At 33.1% G+C, this 19,535-nt stretch overlaps 1 protein-coding gene across 1 annotated transcript in view; it reads right to left on the reverse strand.

The window, feature by feature from the left end:
• kmr (pleckstrin homology domain-containing family A member kramer) overlaps positions 1 to 19,535 on the reverse strand; it is a 47,902-nt gene that overhangs the window by 11,967 nt on the left and 16,400 nt on the right. The window contains exons 3-10 of the mRNA XM_090114034.1: positions 6,954 to 8,236; positions 6,672 to 6,879; positions 6,542 to 6,587; positions 6,139 to 6,230; positions 5,289 to 6,054; positions 4,519 to 5,202; positions 4,206 to 4,401; positions 302 to 3,574 (exon numbers count right to left, since the gene is read on the reverse strand). Coding sequence (XP_089970160.1) covers positions 302 to 3,574; positions 4,206 to 4,401; positions 4,519 to 5,202; positions 5,289 to 6,054; positions 6,139 to 6,230; positions 6,542 to 6,587; positions 6,672 to 6,879; positions 6,954 to 8,236 — 6,548 coding nt within the window. The remainder of the gene's footprint in view (positions 1 to 301; positions 3,575 to 4,205; positions 4,402 to 4,518; positions 5,203 to 5,288; positions 6,055 to 6,138; positions 6,231 to 6,541; positions 6,588 to 6,671; positions 6,880 to 6,953; positions 8,237 to 19,535) is intronic.

Raw genomic sequence — 19,535 nt, forward strand, 5'->3', positions numbered from 1 at the left:
TAATTATACAGATACAATTACAAAAAGGAGTTATTTTAAATATTTTATAAACACGATAAAGTGTGCAAGTAACAAGTTACCTATTTACATTTTGAGTGATAGTATTATTATGTACAATGTTATAATTAAAACATGCTTTTGTGTTTCTGTACACCTTATCTTGTTTAAATGCTTTCCACGAGTGTGAATACATAAAAATGCCAAATGAATACACGCGAAAGTGACTTTGCTTTGCCTATAATTGAATGGAAATCAAACTTACATAGTGTTCTTTACGGGACCACAGAATCTTAGTGGATACCTTCGTTGCTTGCATTTTCAATTCTGTTATCGGAACCACATGCAGCTTCGTTTAAGTTCATACCCACGACCGCACCCCGCACGCGCCCAGACCCACCTTTCATTAATCCACTCGACATCAAATCCCACTGTCTCAATTTTTCTCTATCAATTTCAAACTGCTTTCTATTCTTTTCTTGATTTTTGTTAGAATCGCTTGATTTGTCTTTAACTGTCAAGGAATTTTCCGCAGAATCAATTGTCAATTGCTCATAAACACCCTCATCAGACTGCTCATTTCCTAAGTCAAGTTCATTTGCAAGACTCACGTAAACATCGTTGTCATCTGATATTTTTTCGTCGTTATCGACCCTGCGCAGTTCTGTATTATTCTGGTTCCTTAAAAGTTCTGCTTGTATGTCACAGTTAACGTAAGTTACGTTTCTGTTTACCTTTTTTGTTTCGTTTTTCTTAACACGTTTTATACTATTTAAATTTCTTGGATCGACATTTAAATGAATAGAATCTGGCATAGCATCTAAATCATCCATTGAACGAGCATGTCTATGAGATACTCTTCTTAAATTATCTCTCCATAAATTATCTTCATCCCAATGTTTTTCTCCAACACATACGTTTTCATAGGTAGTTGCTTCAGCTTCGGCATCATAGTAAACTGTATTTGATGAATTTTCACTACAATGTGAAGACATGCTTCCAGTAGATACTCGTTCATTCCCGAAACGACTTGGAATATTTACATTATCTAAAGGAGTTTTTTCCAAATTATTATTAGTACTTCTTTTGCAAACTAGACCGGGTAGTAAATTTATAGATTCAGGTATTTTTGACTGTTTATAGCTAGTTGATTCATATATATTCTTTAAATCAATTTCTGTGTCTTTTTCTGTCGCACTAAGAAACTCAACTGATACGCTTCTTGCTGCTGCTAATTCAAATGAATTACTCGATACAAAAGTAGTATTATTACTATGAATAGGATTATGAATATGCGATATTTCATTCTTTTTATGAAAAGGGCCTCGTCGACGTTGATTATTCAACTTGCGATGTATATTAGTATTCTTCAAGTAATGTGAAGTTGGAAGAACATTGATATGTTCTTGAGATGAAAGATCAGAATAATAATATGGAGCACCATGCTCAGTAGAACTCTCCCTACTATGAAATCCAGTGGATAATGATGACGCATTGCTTTCATCTCTGATATTTATCTTCTCTGTTTCGAACTCCTTAACTTTATCGGCAATATTACTTTTGTTTAAATTCTTTCGCAGTAATGTCTCTCCTTTATAGTTTTTAGTGTAAAATGATATAGGCGAATTTGAAATTCCTATAGAACTACATGAACTCTGCGATCCTATATATCCAGAAGCATGTTCAGCAATACTTTTATATTGTGCTGCTAAGCGTTTGGATTCCACAATTTGATTAGGAGAATTAATATGACTAGTGTGGCATGTACTATAACTTATTGGTGTACTAGAGGAGCGACTATGTGAACAAAGTGCTGTACCAGTCTCATTATTAGGCAAAGAAGTTCTTGGATTCAAATTCAAACTCAATTCGTTTTCATCAATTGGTGGTGAACTTAATAAGAAATCCCTGGAAGTACTTAAACTTGGTTCATTAAAGACATTTTCAATTGTTATTTTATTATACAGTGAGTTATCGGATAGTGGTCTTACTTTTTCAAAATTGGATTCACCACAAGTATCTGAATGGCGTAAATCTAAAATAGACTCTTCGTCTATTAAACTCGTAATTTCTGATGAAACATTAGATGGTGTTACTTCAAATTTGCTGCTTACGTCGGAATCCAATGATAATCTAGATAATCCTTTTTCAATTATACAACTTCTAAAGGAATCAGAGTCTATGTAATCTGAAGAATTACGTTTCAAATCTAATAAAGATCTATTTAATAAATCAACAGTAGCTTTATCATCTTCATTTATCTTATTTCTATCATTTGCTAAGCTAGCTCGGTTGTGACGAACTTTTTCACCTCTAGTAAGAGTATCATGTATAGATGTACGACTTCCGTATATCATTAAAGATGTTGCTTTTCTTTTCATCTTGTTCATGTTCTGTTTTTCATTTGTCAACATTTTTAATATTGAATTATCCTGTGATATATCGGATTTATCTAGCTTGTCTAACACATATCGAGATAAAGCTTCGTCAGAAAGCTCATCACAAGGTGGAGATGAACTTGGAATTGGTGGAGGAGGTAGAATTTCACTATCAGTGCTATCATGTCTACTCAAAACTGTCGTACTGCCACCAAGATAATAAGAGGCTGGTCTGAAATTATCAGATATACTAAATCTACTGTACGGAGCATCAAGTGATATATCCTTCGAACATTCATCGTCTGCGTCCGAACTATCGGCTTTTTCTCTGTATTTTTCAGATTTTGAGACACGTCTTAGTGTCGGATCCTTTGTATCTGCAAAATGAGAAGCTGCATCGCTTATGTGACTTGATTTTGTATTCATATCTTCTGTTTTTTCATCCAGTCTAACGTTGCTTAATTCCATATAAACTGGTTCAACGGCCCCATTATTAACACAAACTATTTCATAAGTTTGCATATCATCATCTTCAGTTCCTAAATTCATTTCAACATACGGATTATCTTCGTACATGGGTGGCATAGATTGATCAAAAACACTAAAATTTTCCATAATCATTTTTTGAACAGGCTCTATTGAAGATGACTTCCTTGGGCTCATTGGTAAATAATGATCTTCACCTGACGTTCGTATTGGAGGAGTTTCTGACTGATTATCTTCACAATCTTTATTTTCCATATTTTGTGATTCATTTTCACATGGGATATTGTTGTCGGAATATTTATCTTCAACATCTGATTCCAACAAGACTTCGTCTAAATCGTTATCTGTGTATTCAACTTGAGCTTCGGATTCTGATTCACTATCATGCGTTTCATATCCATCATTTTTTACTATTGGTTGTATGTCCTCGTTCTCTTCTAATTTATCAGGAATGTGGTCTTCATAAATATTATCTTCTATTAAGTCTTTCTTAGGTATAGTAGAGAAACTTTCTTCACACAACACATTTTCATATGCATTATCAATACCAGATGAGCTACAAATCTCCTCGCCTTTTTGATCAGTAGATTGTGATGTACTAGACGCGTGCGGGGATATTGGTTGTGATATTGTAGGACTTCTTATGCCCTCTATGTAAGACCTTCCTGCCTGCATATCACTTGAGTTTTGCAGATCAGTTCCAGGTGTGTCCTCTGAGGTGCAAAAGCGAAACCAAATTTATACTGTGATTATATCAAGAATCTTTATCATCATCTTTGTTACTAGAGATTATGTTAGTAAACCCTTCCCAATATTAGATACATAATATGCAACTATTTCCATAGAATGGTTGAATAATACATATGTATATATTACAACCCACCACCAATAAAAGGCATTTGTTAGTGACACATCCCAGCAGGCAGGAAGGTACCTTTCCGCAAAGCGAAGTCACCAAAGGGCTAAGTGCTATTTCAATATTGAATACGGTAAAAATAATATTACATTCGACATGTTACTTGAAATGGCATTTTTACATTATCTATATACAGACTGAAACAAATAATAACCAGATGTACATTTATGTTAGCAAACAAATCTACTGCATAAATGAAAAAAAACTATGAAAAAAACTAAATTCAATCATTGGCTTTATAACATGCTTGATGCTACCTTAGTTGGATAATTTATTTCACATGCTCTATTCGAAGGAGTACTTTGACATTATTATACTACAAACATTATTATAATATTTCTCCTTCCTACTCATGCCATTTCTACATGAATTAAAATAAATGACTACTGAAACTAAAACATAAAACATAATAAATATCAGAAACTAACCTTCATCATCCGAAGAATAGCTGTTGTAAGATGTATTTGCGTATGTTTTAGGTTTGTATTGGTCAGATCTTAATGATTGACGACTTTGGTTTAATGACCTCGCCAAAGATATAGTTGCTGGTGTGCTTTTCCTCGTTAATGGAGATTGTAGCATTCTTTGTTTCCACTCCAATAACCGTTTCATTGATTCCTCCCGCTGAAACGAAAATATTGAAACTTTAAATAATATAGGTATTAAGAAACAAATTAAAACTGAGTTACAAATAATTATTTAAGTTTATGTTATTCTATATTACTAAAAATAACGAGGTACCTGTTGAACTTTCTTTTCTCCTTCACGTTCTGTAGATGGCAACCTTGCGCTCGCCGATCTTATAAACCCATCTGCATTTGGATCAATCCTGTTTGCTTCCTTTAGATAACTTGCATTTGAACCGTCGCTCATTACGCTTCCACTTCTATTCATATAGTCTTTTTGGTTTTCTAATTCTTTTTCTTTCAACATCCAATTGGAGTTTAGACCTTCCAGATCACTGTGTTTTGAATTGTAGCTTATATTATCACGGTTATGTCTAACACTGAATTCTGTTTCGTAGTTATTGTTGGTTGTATGGGCATATGGGGAATTTAGTTGTTTTTCGGCTAAGCCGCTCGCATATTTTGCCAACGGTATTTGAATATTTCTTGGTGCCAAGCCTTGCTGTTGCAAATATTGTGCTGACTGGCGCATTTTTTCAGCATATTTTTCTTCTGAATAATACGTATCTGAACTGGGGTCATAATAAGAATTGATATCGAGACTCGATTTAGGCCTTTGTGGATGTTTAGGCATATCCGAAACATTTCTCGCGGGCATTGTTTTATTCAGAGACTCGTTTTTAGCTTCATATTCCAGAAAATCTGCACTGTGTGGTCGCGGCATGGGCGGCTGAATTCCACTGGCTTGCATTTTCTTTCTTCGCAATACCGATGGTCCACTAAAAACTTTTTCTTGGGGCTGTAAGAATATTAAGTGTAAATTGTTAAGAACTTATTTTTTTCTTTTCCTACCTATACGTACTAAAATCTGATAATTAAACTCACCGGATTTGATTTGATCGATTGCTTTTGGCTGGACAGGCTGACGTTATCCCGTTGTTGTGCTACGTTAGATGATTTTGGAGTGTTCTCATTTAAATATGAAGAGTAAACATCTTCATAATCTCCCATTTTACCTTTATAATTAGACATTGAAGTTGATCGTCCATACGCATCAGGTGTTCGTCTCTCCATAATTCGATCATTAACTCCATTGGTGGAGTTGGCAGATCTTATAGCATTTAATTCGCCATAAACATCGCGCGTGTAAGCATTATTATCATAAGTTTTTGAATTAGTTCTAGACTCTGGGTAACCCTCTTCATATCCTGCATTAGACTTTTTTTGCTCTGAAGTAGATTGATTATTTTGTATTTCAGTATTTTTAGGCCTTGTTTCTTGTACAGGATAATTTTGTAAAAACGGATTGTTTTGCGTTTGCTGATTGTAAATAGCCTCATCTAACTGTTGCTGCTGGTCCATAGGTCTTTCGAAAGAAGGTGATTGTGGGTTATATTTATACATCGAATGATGATCTTGGTTTCTATTCAATCTGTCTGTATTATTTGATGTCGTAGGTGTAATCTGACTTTCATTTTGTCTTTTTGTTTGGTATGAAGAATGTTGCATAGGTGGTGATTGTGGACTACGGACATAAGATTCGGGGCTAATTTTATTTGCGTAATTTGTATGGTTATGATATTGGGTATGATTTCCGCTCTGGTTATATTGTGACTCTGGTTTCTTCAGGAGATCGTAGTTTGGATCGTATCTGTAAATAAAAAAGAAACATTATTAAATTAACGAAATAATTTTAACACATTATTTATAAGCTACAATGGTATTCATATCTTACATATCGGATCCAGGTGAATTGTATCCATCATTTGAACGACGAGGCTTTGGCGGTGCGTTTGCATACGTTGGACCAGGAATCTCATCATCATCCTGTAATATTAAGATATAATTAAAATAAATTTAAGTAATTCTTATATAGAAAAGTTCTTATCATGGAGAAATTGAAGGTACAATAAAACATTTAATGTTTTAACTTATTAATTCATTTCCAAATTTAAATAATTCTTTGGAATAAAATGAATAACAAAAATATTTCGTTATCACGTTGTTCAACGTCAATTCGCCATAAATCACCATTTGCAGTTATGTCCATAAACCGGTGATTGTCCTTGGTTACGCTCTAGCGAACTAATTGAGACTAACCTGCATCGATTTACCATTACGCACACAATAATACCCACCTCTGTTTTTACAGTTGTTCTGTCACTAAGCTGCTGTTGTGGATCGCTGAAAATGAATATTTTATCAGTAAGTACACAATACTTATCCAAAGTGCGATAAAGTCATTGAATATTCAGAAATAATATTTACATATAATTTTGCATAAGTGCAGCCATTGTAAGCGCTTTAACCCATTTCAACATCGACTCCTGATCCAGCGCTGCTAACACGTACGTCCGCATATTTGCATGTTCTAATTTAAAAGCAAACTTCCTCATTACTTTATCCTCGCTTGTACAAGCTGACACTTTATAAGAGGGTAATAGAACTGATCCTAATAATTTTTCTTCATCCTGGCCTGAAATAGATACAGTAATTAGCATCATAAAAAATTAAGTAGTATTAGACAGTAAAATGCTATAGGTTACTTACTTTTATAATAAAACAGACAATATTCTGATAGCACGAACCATCTTTTCCTCCAAACCTTGAGCCCATCAGAACCTTGTTTATATAACATGCCAGCCATTGTGACTGGTGCTGTAGGAATCCTTTGCGCAGTGGGGGAACGCAATGCTTGACCACTGCTGCTTCGCCGGCTCTCAGAAGATGGCGATTTGATACTTGGCGAACTGGATTCACTTGACTTCATAGGTGACATTGCGCCTGAATTATTCTTTAGTAATTGGTTATTAAAATCTGTTGGAGGTGATCTATGTTTGGGTTCTTCGTGTTGATTTCGATATCGATCCGTCTCCCGAAAGCCAGAATCTTGATTAATGTTCGTCCATTGCGATTCTTGGTACTGTTTATTTTGTTTTTCCATCTCTCTGTATTCATTATTTTTTGCATATTTATCGACCTCCTTGTGAATGTCACCGGAATAATCTTTAAAATCATTTCTACTTCCATATCTGCTATCTACCTCTCGATAGGAGCCATCTGAATATATACTGTTCTGTAAATTTGGTGGCGGCTGTACGCCATGGATTTGTTGTAGTAAAAGTTGTCGCTCGGCGAACTTTTGCTGTTGATGCATTTGTGCTTGATTTTGATAATGAAGTTGTTGCTGCATTTTCATTTGTTGTATTTCATTATATTGCCTTCTTAAAAGCTCTGTATTACTTTGAGGTCCTATTCTATTTGAATACGGTAAATAAGGTTTTGAACCATACTGGTTCATATTTGGCCTATACGTAGGTTGATGATTTTGATATATTTGGTTATTATCTTTCGGTGGGTTACGTTTCATGTAGTCTTGATAAACTTCCGCATTATAGCCTTTAGGAATATTGTGCATAATGTCATGGTTAACATTATGGTCAGTGTGTATCACTTGTTCAGTTCTTTCTGTGATGGGTGATTGTTGTTGTTGCTGATAGTTATAATTGTCGTTAGCTCCGTAATGTCTTGCATATTCGTGATTATGACTAGTACCATACATTTCATGCCTATTTTCTAAAAGTGGAGAACGAGCAGTCATATTTGCATGATACTGATTTTGTATAAGCTGTTGTTGATGTATCACACCATTAGGTTGATTTTGTACTGGCTGATTTGATGTAATGTGGTTAGACAATTGCTGATGTGAATATATTTGATCGGGATGGACATGATGTGCCATTATGTGCTGCTGAGTCAGCGGCTGTTGAGTCGCTGGTAAAGTTTTCTTGTTATCCATTTGGAATTGCGTCTGATGTACCGGTGGGTCAATCCTGAAAAGATACAAAAGAATTTCATTAATATACACTTCGATAAATCAATTAACATCTCATGTGTTATCTCTCTTCGATAATTTATAGAATAATATTAAAAACCACGAATATTATGTTACATTTGTATGAGTATTCCAAGAAAAAAATACAATATTAAATCAATGTTCCTATCCGAAGCCACAAAGAAACGTCATTATCTTAATGACCGGAAGCCGTATGGAAACAAAGTCTGTCACTGCGTCCGTTCTTCTCTCTATAACATTTCCGCGACGATAATTACATCTTCAACTTTGTCTTCGCGGAAGCATTTTTAACGACCTCCTCTATCCTCGATAATAACTTTACTAGAGAAATACGTCAAATATAACCTCGCTGTTAGATGATAAATGGAGTGAACGTAAGCGATTATAGAAAGGTTTCCTACTATTTATAGTATAATACTCTCAGTATTCTCAACTTACAAATAATAGATTGTTTACTGGTCATTTGTTGAGTCTGGCTCGTAAATAACAAATAAAATTGTAATGTACACCGTAGGCCACTCGTACGGAGGACGGTCTACTTGGATTGTTGCCAGACCAAACTCTCACACATTTAGACCGCGACACCATATACCTACGATTGATTCCAATGTCAATATGAGGATTAACCTACTTTGTTATAAATCGATCTTTATTTATACTTAGCGCTGTGTTATAAATTTATTTTATCAAAAGTGCTAAACTAAATTTACTGAGAGCAATAAATTTGAAAACTGTAAGATTTATTATCAGTACTACAATATTAATTCCCAGTTAAACCAAAAAAGTTTATACTTAGGTACACCAAGCCATTGCAAAGGAAAGATTGTTCAATGAATATTGAAAATAAAAATACAGATATTACACAAATCCAATGCTTTGATTTCAATTTTTTAATACAAGTTTACCATCGACAATAAAACATTAGAAAAAAAGATAATGAGAGACATTAAAACTTGAAAAGAGTACTCATCGAGCAACACCTAAAAAACAAAGAAGCAATATATTAAAAACCGCATCCGTCTAAAGATGGACGTTCTCTTCAAAGGAAACTCTTTGAAGCCGTTTCAAATTATCTCTCGCTTTGACTACCGCCTGGGATAATTGATTTTTAATTCATTTAACGATTTACACAACAAATTGAATTACAGTCTTTCAAGCTAGTTCTGTAGAAGTATATTTAACACAATCGGTCTGGAAAGTGTAAATTATAAACTAAATCATTATTATTCCCAGACAATGAGTTAACACAGGCGTCGTATTTATTACCTAGTATGTAAATAGTGATGTAACAGACCTAATCTATGCTCGTAAGCCTGCTGGATTATACAATATGCAGATTTATTGCATGTGAATAGATTCATAATATTTAGGTATTGCTGCGATGACGGGCAGTACCACTACTAGTTAATTCATTTAATTCTAGTGTACCTACATTCTTCCAGTACGAGCATGTAAATTATTTTAATAGATAGATACCTATTAAGTTATCTATTAAGGTTAGTACCTAAATGTTTGTATTCTAGTTTTGAAAATGTAAGCTGAATAAATATAAAATAACTGCTATATACAGAAATACACTATAACAATTACGATGCGATTGCTTCAACATCTGAAACATGACACAATCACAAAAATCCATTTAAAATAATCCAATGCTAATAAAGATTAAAGAATATGACAATCATCGATTGCGTTCAACTGGATTAAGTGTTGAGTTTAAATTCGACCTTCGCATTTGAAGCTTTACAAGTGCAAACGCTGTCAATGGCCCAATCTTGATCGCTTTGTAAGCGAGTTATTGCAATCTGCAATGTAAATTTAAAGATTGAAGATGATGTAATAACTCAACATGATATTCAATGTGATAAACGAATTGAATACGCAAATTCTATTTCAAATGAACCATGTTACCTTTTATCAGATCCTATTGCCATTGCTTAATTTTAGAATTGAAAGTAAAATATGTTAACGCTATTATAAAATCTGTAGGCACATGAAATGTGTCATCTATATGAAGTGATAGGAACTATATTTTATACCAAGAATATTGCGAATAAAATTGCAAATCACTATCACTAAACCATGATTCAAAAGATAATTCTTAGAATGACCGCAGCACCTTTGCCGCGGGAAAAAATCTTTCGTCAGTATATCTTGCATATTATGTATTTGAATCATGTGTACCTTTCCATATTATAGTATTTCATGTAGACCACACAGACCACACCAATGCAATGGTGGCATGAAATCTGAATCTTCTCTATTTACAAACCCTATAAGTACAAAGAATTTTATATACAATAAAATTATACAATTATACAATAAGTATACAATTCCTAGGAAGATTATACATTTCCTAGGATATGCATGCATTAAATAGTTTTTTAAACAATATTTTATACATTTCCTAAATGGTATCGGAATTGTACACATTTCCTAGGAATTGTATACAATTCCTTGATTTCATACATTTCCGGTAACATATATAAAACATCGGATCAGCTTCAGTACCTACATACTGAATACTGATATGTTTGTTTATTTTTATTAAGTGCAACAGTACCTTGCCTATCCTATTTTAGCACTAGATAACTGTTCATAATCAAGCTGTCTGTGCCTATATTTGTTTATAAAAACCTACATACTATCACATTCATTTGTATAAGTTGTAAAACGCGTTCAAGAACGAGTTTTTAAAGCTTGGGAACCGATAGATGAGATGGATCTCAACTACATATACGCAGTTTTTATAGGGACATAATTTATAATATAGGTACCGATACTCAAGGATTCTAAGTGTTTTTTTTTTATACGAATCGCTTACTTACTTATTTTATGGAAGTAAGTAATCTATTAGTACGGAAGAATCATCATGATTTATTGTAATTTCATGATGACTTGTGCTTAATTTTTTATTAGCGGTGATTTTGAACTAACTATCTTTGACTATTAGTGAATTCACCATTAATATATTTTTAACAGAAACTGAACCTATTAAAATATGAAATGTTATCAATATCTACACCGAAAATAATCTATGTATTGTGATTATTAATTGCTATTTTTTGTGTTTAGGCCATTAGCCTACGTCTTCATTTAAGTTCGCTTGTATCGCTTATCATCCCGAAACATCAACACAATATCATTAATGTACATCATGATAGTCTAACACATATTTTGTTTATTTTAATTACAAAAAATACTATCTTTCCCAAAACCCGCTATTTAATCGCTCAACTTAAATCTTAAAAATAAAACATATCCCACAGAATTATGGCCAGAAAAAGATTTTTCGAGACACGTTGAGGTCGAATGTCGTACCGGTCAACCGCACTGGGGCGCATTCTTGCCGCGAGGTGAACAACCGGCGCGCGCGCCTCGTCCTTGGTAAAGCTCCTTTCTACACCATTGCTGAACTGATGCAGCCTAATGGTTTTGATGCGCTTGATCAGAATCTCTTGTGCAGATAGTGTGTGTCAAGGTTTACGTTCCATGTGCACTTTATACTGTTCAAGTAGTACGAAAACGGGTGCACTGTATAATAGACACTTGAACACAGACATATAATATCTATTCACTTGATCGTCATATTGAAGGCGCGATTGTGTAGTAAGTATATTAAATTTACGTTTTAAAATATTTAGGGCTATATTCTGGTTATTAGTTACAAATTGAAGAAAACGCGTGTATTTTGGAAGGTAGAACATCTTTATTGTCAAACGAAAAAAATAAACAGCTAGATTTGATAAGTTTAGATTATTTTTCTAAACTTATCGAATCTGCTACCAAGTTATTTTTATGAACATAAATACAATAATTAAATCTATAAACCTTTTAATTTTGCTGCACACAGAACCGGTAATAGGTACACCTTCACATATTACCTATAACAATATTTTTATTTTAGCCAAGTTAACATTTTTGCTGCATAATGATTTACGTGTCAGTAAGTTTAATTTGTTTGTTTTTAAAAGGCATCAAAATAAACACGCTTATTTCGTTAATTTAAATAAAAACACTATAAAATAAAGTCAGAACGGCGTATACCTACAGCTACGTCAACGCGTAGCGAAGCTAAAAATAAAACCCTTTTCAAATTAACATAATGAATATTAATGAGTTGAGTGGTGATATTCTTCAGAGAGCGGAAGAATTCTAGATACCTATACTGATATTAGTGCGAAGTTCTGAAGGAGGGGAAATCAAGGTTAAGAACAAAGAACTATCACGATATACACGCAAACATATTATACTTACTATGAAAACAGGAATGCGATTAATACGAATTAATTTAAAAGTCAATTTTAAAATCTTCTAGGCAAGCAATATCGACAGAATGTCGAACGACACCCTCGCATGTATTAAAATTACATTTACGATATTATTTAACATAAACTATCGCATACAATTTTACTAAGCGTGATAAAAAATCTGTGACTCGGATATATTAGAAAATTTAAATGATACAAGAAACTCTAGAACGGAGGTTGCGAGTTTAAGGCCAGGCTTTTTAATATAGTCTCCTTTTTTGAGTGATTTAAAAAAAACACCTTTCACCCATTTGGAACCGATTGATCACAAACTATGTCTACAAACGTTTCACCAGTAGACCGTGACAATTCACAAAGTGCAATGTTTTGTGGTCAAGTTTTTGGTAGTTATGCAAGAACTATGGGAATCGAATGATCTGCAATATTATATCATCAAAGTAAACTCAAGTTCTTTCGTAGATACACCACCGACTGTAATTCATAAAGAAATTATTAAAAATAGTACTAACGCATTAAAATATCGGCTTGATTATTTTTTTTCTTGTATATTACTTGAAAAACAAGCTCTTTAGACCCATATTTAAAACAGAAGTGGCAGATATTTTAAACGAATCTACTTAAATTTTATTTTATATTATACCTAAGACTGGGTTCTATCAAATTAGTTCACAGGTGTACCTACCTACTCCACAATAGAATGAGAAAGGGCTGACCTAGATGAAATAGAACACTTTTTCATTCTGGTCCTACAGGCTACATCTTACATTTAACATTATTATAGACACAATTTAGTTAGTAACAGTAAGTTAACACTTTACATATCACGCAACGTACCTACTGAGTGTGTATATTTAAGATAAGTACAATTTGCATTAAAAGAATGGAAGTAGGAGGAATTCTCATTAAAATTTATAAAGCTTGAATTCGTAATTTCGCCGGCACCTGGTATGCAAATATGAATCCACTGGATACACTGATTAAAATTGCACAATAGGTTTCATTACCCCGTTTACATACCTATAGCATGTGTTTGTTTCCAGCTTTTAGTTTATATTCCTTATTTGAAAAACTTGAACTCAAATGTTTAAATTTATAATATTGACTTTAAATATTGAAATAAAAACAAATATCAATAATTAATCATATTATCTGTAGTTTCCCTTAACATAAGTATCTAAGTCTGTACAAGTAAATAAATTTGGTCAATGAAAAAGTAATCAGAAGTACATTAATGAATATTTAATATGTACATTCAAATATAAAATCACATTGTCGTTATGACGACTTTGATTTCTGATGCAGAAATGCGAGCGTGGGTTCCACCCGCTGATATGACATCATTTTATTTGAGATAAAATATTTCATACTTATTCCTTTTAAATTAATGCCAGGTTTTTCATAATGCTCGTGTACACTATGCGCATTCGTAAATAAATTTACCTACATTTATAACCAAACTACAAAACTTTTTGGAAGGTAGGTAGGTATTAGGTGATATTAGGTCATATAGGTATATGAAATTTTAAATGACACATTCAGAACTTTTTGGATATTTAAATTTTATTATGAATTATATCAATATCATAAAGTTTGTATTAATGATGAATTTCTAAATAGACACCCCCAGTAGTGTTTAAAACAGAACAAATAGATGTAGAGTTTTTAATTTCCGAACAAAAGCTGTTAAAGTCAATTCAGAAACATCATAGATAACGATGCCTCTTGTTAAAATCATCCTAAAAATGCCTCGTGCACTTAGTCAAATGAATTAACATTTAACAAATATAACAATTGCGATAAAACAAAAAGAAATTTGAGGTACAATAAGCACATCGCGAAATTACTGACGTAACTCCCTTCACAGAAATTTTAATTATTTTCAACAATGATAGCTGTAATTTGGACACTTTTGTTTCGAGTTCTAAATAAATCGGCGATATTTTTGCCATTGTTCTTTATTATAAGAAATACAATAGCTCTATATTGTGCGTTGCAAACTTGCAACATTATACTAAGTTATGATTAAGCACGTAGGGTGGAGTCTCCTATTATCGGCCTGCTCCTAATATCGGCCTTTTCGAGAAAATGGAATATAACTATAAATATTGATCTTTAATCATAAAAGTTTTAATGCAAAAAGAGACTCTATATACATAAGCAAAACCTCCCAAATTTCGGTGTGGGTACCTCAACTGTAGAAAATTCAGTTGGCCATAGAGCACGTGCAGGTACAAAAGTGCGTAGTTTGGCGGCATTGCGTAGTCAAATCCCTGAGTCGACGCTTTACGTGGATAAGTATTTTAATGGAATTAAACAAACCTATAGTATTTAATTTTATGTGTTCTTAAAGAAAAACAGTCAAATTATCGATAAAACAGTGTGTTTTACATTTATTTGTCTTTTTAATGAAATAATTGCGGGGCCGAGATTGGGGATCTGTATTTGCTGATAAATCTCAATATCGGCCGGGTGGTCGATATTGGGGTAATGCACGAAAACTTCAAATCACATGTTTAGCTATTTTATATGTTAGCAGTGATATTAATAAGATTAGAAATGAAACAACAGCTCCGTTTGATCACTGGATCCTAAAGTCGGCCGCCTAAAAACGATTTTTGTTAGCTACGGCCGATATAAAGCGAATCGATGCGTAATAACGGCCACGTTAGTAAAACCTTTTCTACTACCGTCGGACTTTACACTAAACAGGGAGGTGATACATTAATTTTTGTTAATAGCTATGTCAAAATCATGCCGGCACAATCTAAACTAGCAAAAGATCAACTAAAAGTAAAAAGTTGGCTATTGCAAACGTTTTCCTTTTTGTTGACTCTATGACCTTTTTGTTTGTCCTTTTTGTTGACCATAGTAAAATTATAGAGACAGTGAATGCCGTCAAAAATCTAAATATGAGCATCAGAGAAGCATCTCGACAATACGACATCCCGTGGACCACTTAACAAGATAGACTTCATGGAAAAATAGACACAGATTGCACAGTTGGTAGAGATACCGTCTTAACTCTTAAACCGAAATGAAGAAGAAGAAATTGTTCAATGGTTGATAAGGATCTACGGTTTACCTATCTGCGGTTTTCCTAGTTCACGTAGCAATGTGATAAATAGCGTTAAAAATATTATAAAAGAAGATAAAAGACCCAATCGGTTTAAAAATGGAAAACCAGGGAAAAAATGGTATTCCTTGTTTTTAAAATGAAAGAAGCTGGCCAGGGCTGTAGTTACAGAAGAAAGTGGTTTAATGACTTACAAGAACATAATATAAAATCAATCGGACACGGAAGACATATTATTGTAATAACAAGACCCACGGAGAATATTAATGGGGATGAGACGAGCTTTAGTATTTTTTCGAAGACAGGGAAAGTAATAGGGCCTAAGGGATGGAAGAACATTTATGAAGTTGCTAAGGGCAGTGAAAAAGTAACAATAAATGTTTTGCTAGTCATATCTGCAGCAGGAGAATCTTTATGGTTGTTGTCCCTACATCCGTAGACCACCAAAAGTAATCTTTATTAGCACACCATCCATAGCATTTCCAAGCCAATTCTTTTTCTAGTTGATTGACACAAGTCTCATATCTTTATTTGTCTTATAAGAATACTGAACGACGAATACGAAAAGACGATCATGATAGGTGAGTTAAAAAAATGATGTGTATCTCAATTGTTAACCAGTTTTAAGTTTTATTGATCTAACTTCACCTTAGAAAAGGTATGCCGATATTAGGGCCAAAGACGGCAGATATTAGGGTGTAAGCTTGGTGTTAGTGGCCGATATTGAGGGAAATCGGCAATGTCGAAATAAAAATTCTATATTTAATAAAATAACAATAGATTCGTAATTTTGCAAATGTTGTAATGGAGTTTCAATATCTATCTACCCAAAAAAGGCACTGTAAGAAATAAAAAGCCATTAATGTAAAAATTACACCCAGTCAAAGTTAAAAAAAAGTTGACATGGCCGATAATTGGTGCCACCACCCTATTTCAGTAGCAAGTGCTTCTACAAATGGAACATATAAACAATATCTAATAAAGTAACAGTTCAGCTATATCAATAAAGCAAAGAGGAAACCAACAATATTGTTGGTTTGATTGGAAATAAAATAAACATGTTTTTATGTAACACAGAATTGAGTACAAATAGATTAGTGTTACTTAAACTAGGGCACAGGTTCTTGACATGCAGTTTAAAGGTTATATCGGAAACAAGTGCTTAGTATTAAATGATGTCACAAATACTCAATTAACATTAATATTTTAATAAAAAGAAAAGATTTGATGTTCTAATGGATGAACTCAGATCTGTTTCTATATTTCTATCGATTTTAAATATTCTTTCACCCGAAGTAGGTAACAAGATACACTTCCTGATTTAAAAAATTATACATTTTTTTTATTCTTCTCCCATTGGAAACGACGGAAGCGAGCCAAGAGACTAGTAGTTATTATAGAAACTAAGTAAAAATTTTCCTGTTCAACTCGAACGTGCCATAAGCACGAGTAGGTGAAGTACGAAACAATACAGAACTACCTATTTATTATTATAATAAAAATAATTTCACGCTTGAAACAAGTCGTGTGCAACTAATCTTAACTATTCATAAACAGATAAATTTACCGTAGCATAACATTTAAAATTATTAGGTACCTTAGTTTTGCACAACTAGTATTTATCCTCTAATTCGAAGGAGACACATCGATTGGGAATTCCAGTTCGTCTAGGTATCCGTATTTCACAAACGTAAAACACGTGCCACAGATTACATATTCAAGAACAGTAACGAGGTAATACCTAACGTGGAATAGGAACACAAGTAAAGCACTAATAGAATTATTTCTTGTTCTTGCGATAATTTCCAGAACATTCATGAGATTAACTTTCAATCGATAAGAAAAAACGTAAATGAGTTATTCATTAGTAGGCTCTTACATAGATACTTTCATGTTTTGTGCGTTGATGACACAATCCAATATAATATAATAACATTTAATACTAACTAGGAAGCATTTATTCTATTATAACAAAACGTTAAATTACGGATAGGTATGTCGATAAACTACGTGCCCTTTGTTTTTACAACATTACTCGAATTCTTTATATCTCAATCAGTACCTACTTTCTCTATCGATTCATTCATAAATATTTATACCATCGCATCGTTATACACGCGAGTTCCCAATTGTGTACGTATTCAAATTTCCATGTTTACCATCCTTATTAGACCACTATTGACAAGTGCTTGAGTCACAAGTTTCTTCATTTCTTTATGTTTGAACTATTCTAAGTTCATTTGTTGTACGAATTAGTTACTCTTATGACAGCAAAATTTTATGTTCAGTAAATCTTTGTTAATAACGGCTTGTAAGATTATTAATTCTCAACAATGATAATGAAAGTATTATCTTAATTGGGTTCTTCTAAATCCACATTAGTCACTATCTAGTATTTACTAAGACACTTCAGCTTTCCTATCCATATCATCAAAAACTAATCTCAAGACTAGTATTTACAATAAGACAGTCAAAATAAATCTATGGTATGATCTTATGTCACGTCTTGGCTTTCACTATTGATGTGATAGAAACGACTCAGCTATCTGAGATAAATCTGCGTGATACGCTAAGCGGTGAGCCAATTGTCCACGGTGTGTCGCCTGGCACACATACTCCGTAGGCTGTTTATCAGAACCTTGATCACAATTTCACGACACGTTCGTACTAGCATTTGAAATGTAATTAGCGTTACGATAAACATTTGGGTTCTAGAATTACTTCTAGATTATTTGGAACTGATTTCAAAGTAAGATTATACTTACAGTCTGTGATTACAAATGAATTAATGATTGAGAATGTAGGTAGAAAAAATCTAAGATCATTTATTTTTTGGTATGCACATAATATTTCAGAATCGAGACAAAAACAAATTGCCGTTGTATTTTATAAGGAAAGAAAATAATTGAAATAAGCGTATGGTAAAGAATAACTATAAAACACCGTTGCATATTAAAATAAAATGAGCAAGAAGCAAATAATAAGCTATATCTTTTTCAATTCCGAGAGCTGCAATTGTTATATGTACATAGGTACGCCGCGGCTGGCTTGAGGAATGCTAGACCGCTTATTATTATTTTTTTACTCCAGTTGCAAAAAAGAACAATGAAATGAAAATTCCGTCAGCAACTCTAACAGACACTGTTTACTTTTTACTCGTTCCTTGTTAGAAGTGGTTCAATTGCATTGACAGCGAATTAAAAAAATGAAAGAAAAACATACAACGTAAAAATTCATACAATATTTTAATAGATTATTTGTCATGGATAACGGAAACATAGTAGGTACCTACTCGAACTTAGTTTTTATCGGTACAAGTACAAACTGCGATAATAGGTACCAAATGACATACTATAGGCACTACGTGAGAGTGGCTATGTGAAATATAAAAAACTACACTAAATCTACGCCCAGTACAATCAAAAACACTAGACATTTGCGTAGAAATTTTTTACTCAGTGTACGATTCACTTTGAGCTCTATACATTATCCATTGTCAAAATAGAAAACCCACTGGATTTATTTGCAAATATATTCAAATATCTCATTGTTAACACTCAAATAAATTCCATAGATCGTGAACGTAACCCCAATCTTGTAACAAAGACTTTCCTCTCTCACGATCAAATGGTTCGCACCTATGAAATGCTCACGCGTGTTGATTAAGATATTATCATTTAAAGGCTACGTCACATATACTGCAGATATAATATCCGGATTCTGACATAGCTAGATTTCCGTTTGTAACAAACAAATACCGTGACCTTTGTATTCTTTCATTTGATTTCACAACTGGTTTAATTCCTGATTTAAGTTTGTAAAGTTCATTTAGCTATACAATAAAAAATTCACCGCAATTATACCTGATCATAATTAATAATTTAGGTAACCCACATATTATTTCAATGCCTTAACTAAATTTAATGAGTAGA

Source organism: Colias eurytheme, chromosome 20 (genome assembly GCF_061535395.1).
Source record: "Colias eurytheme isolate Ceu_HAF_F1 chromosome 20, ilColEury1 Martin Lab GWU primary, whole genome shotgun sequence".
Classification (NCBI taxonomy): Eukaryota; Metazoa; Arthropoda; class Insecta; order Lepidoptera; family Pieridae; genus Colias; species Colias eurytheme.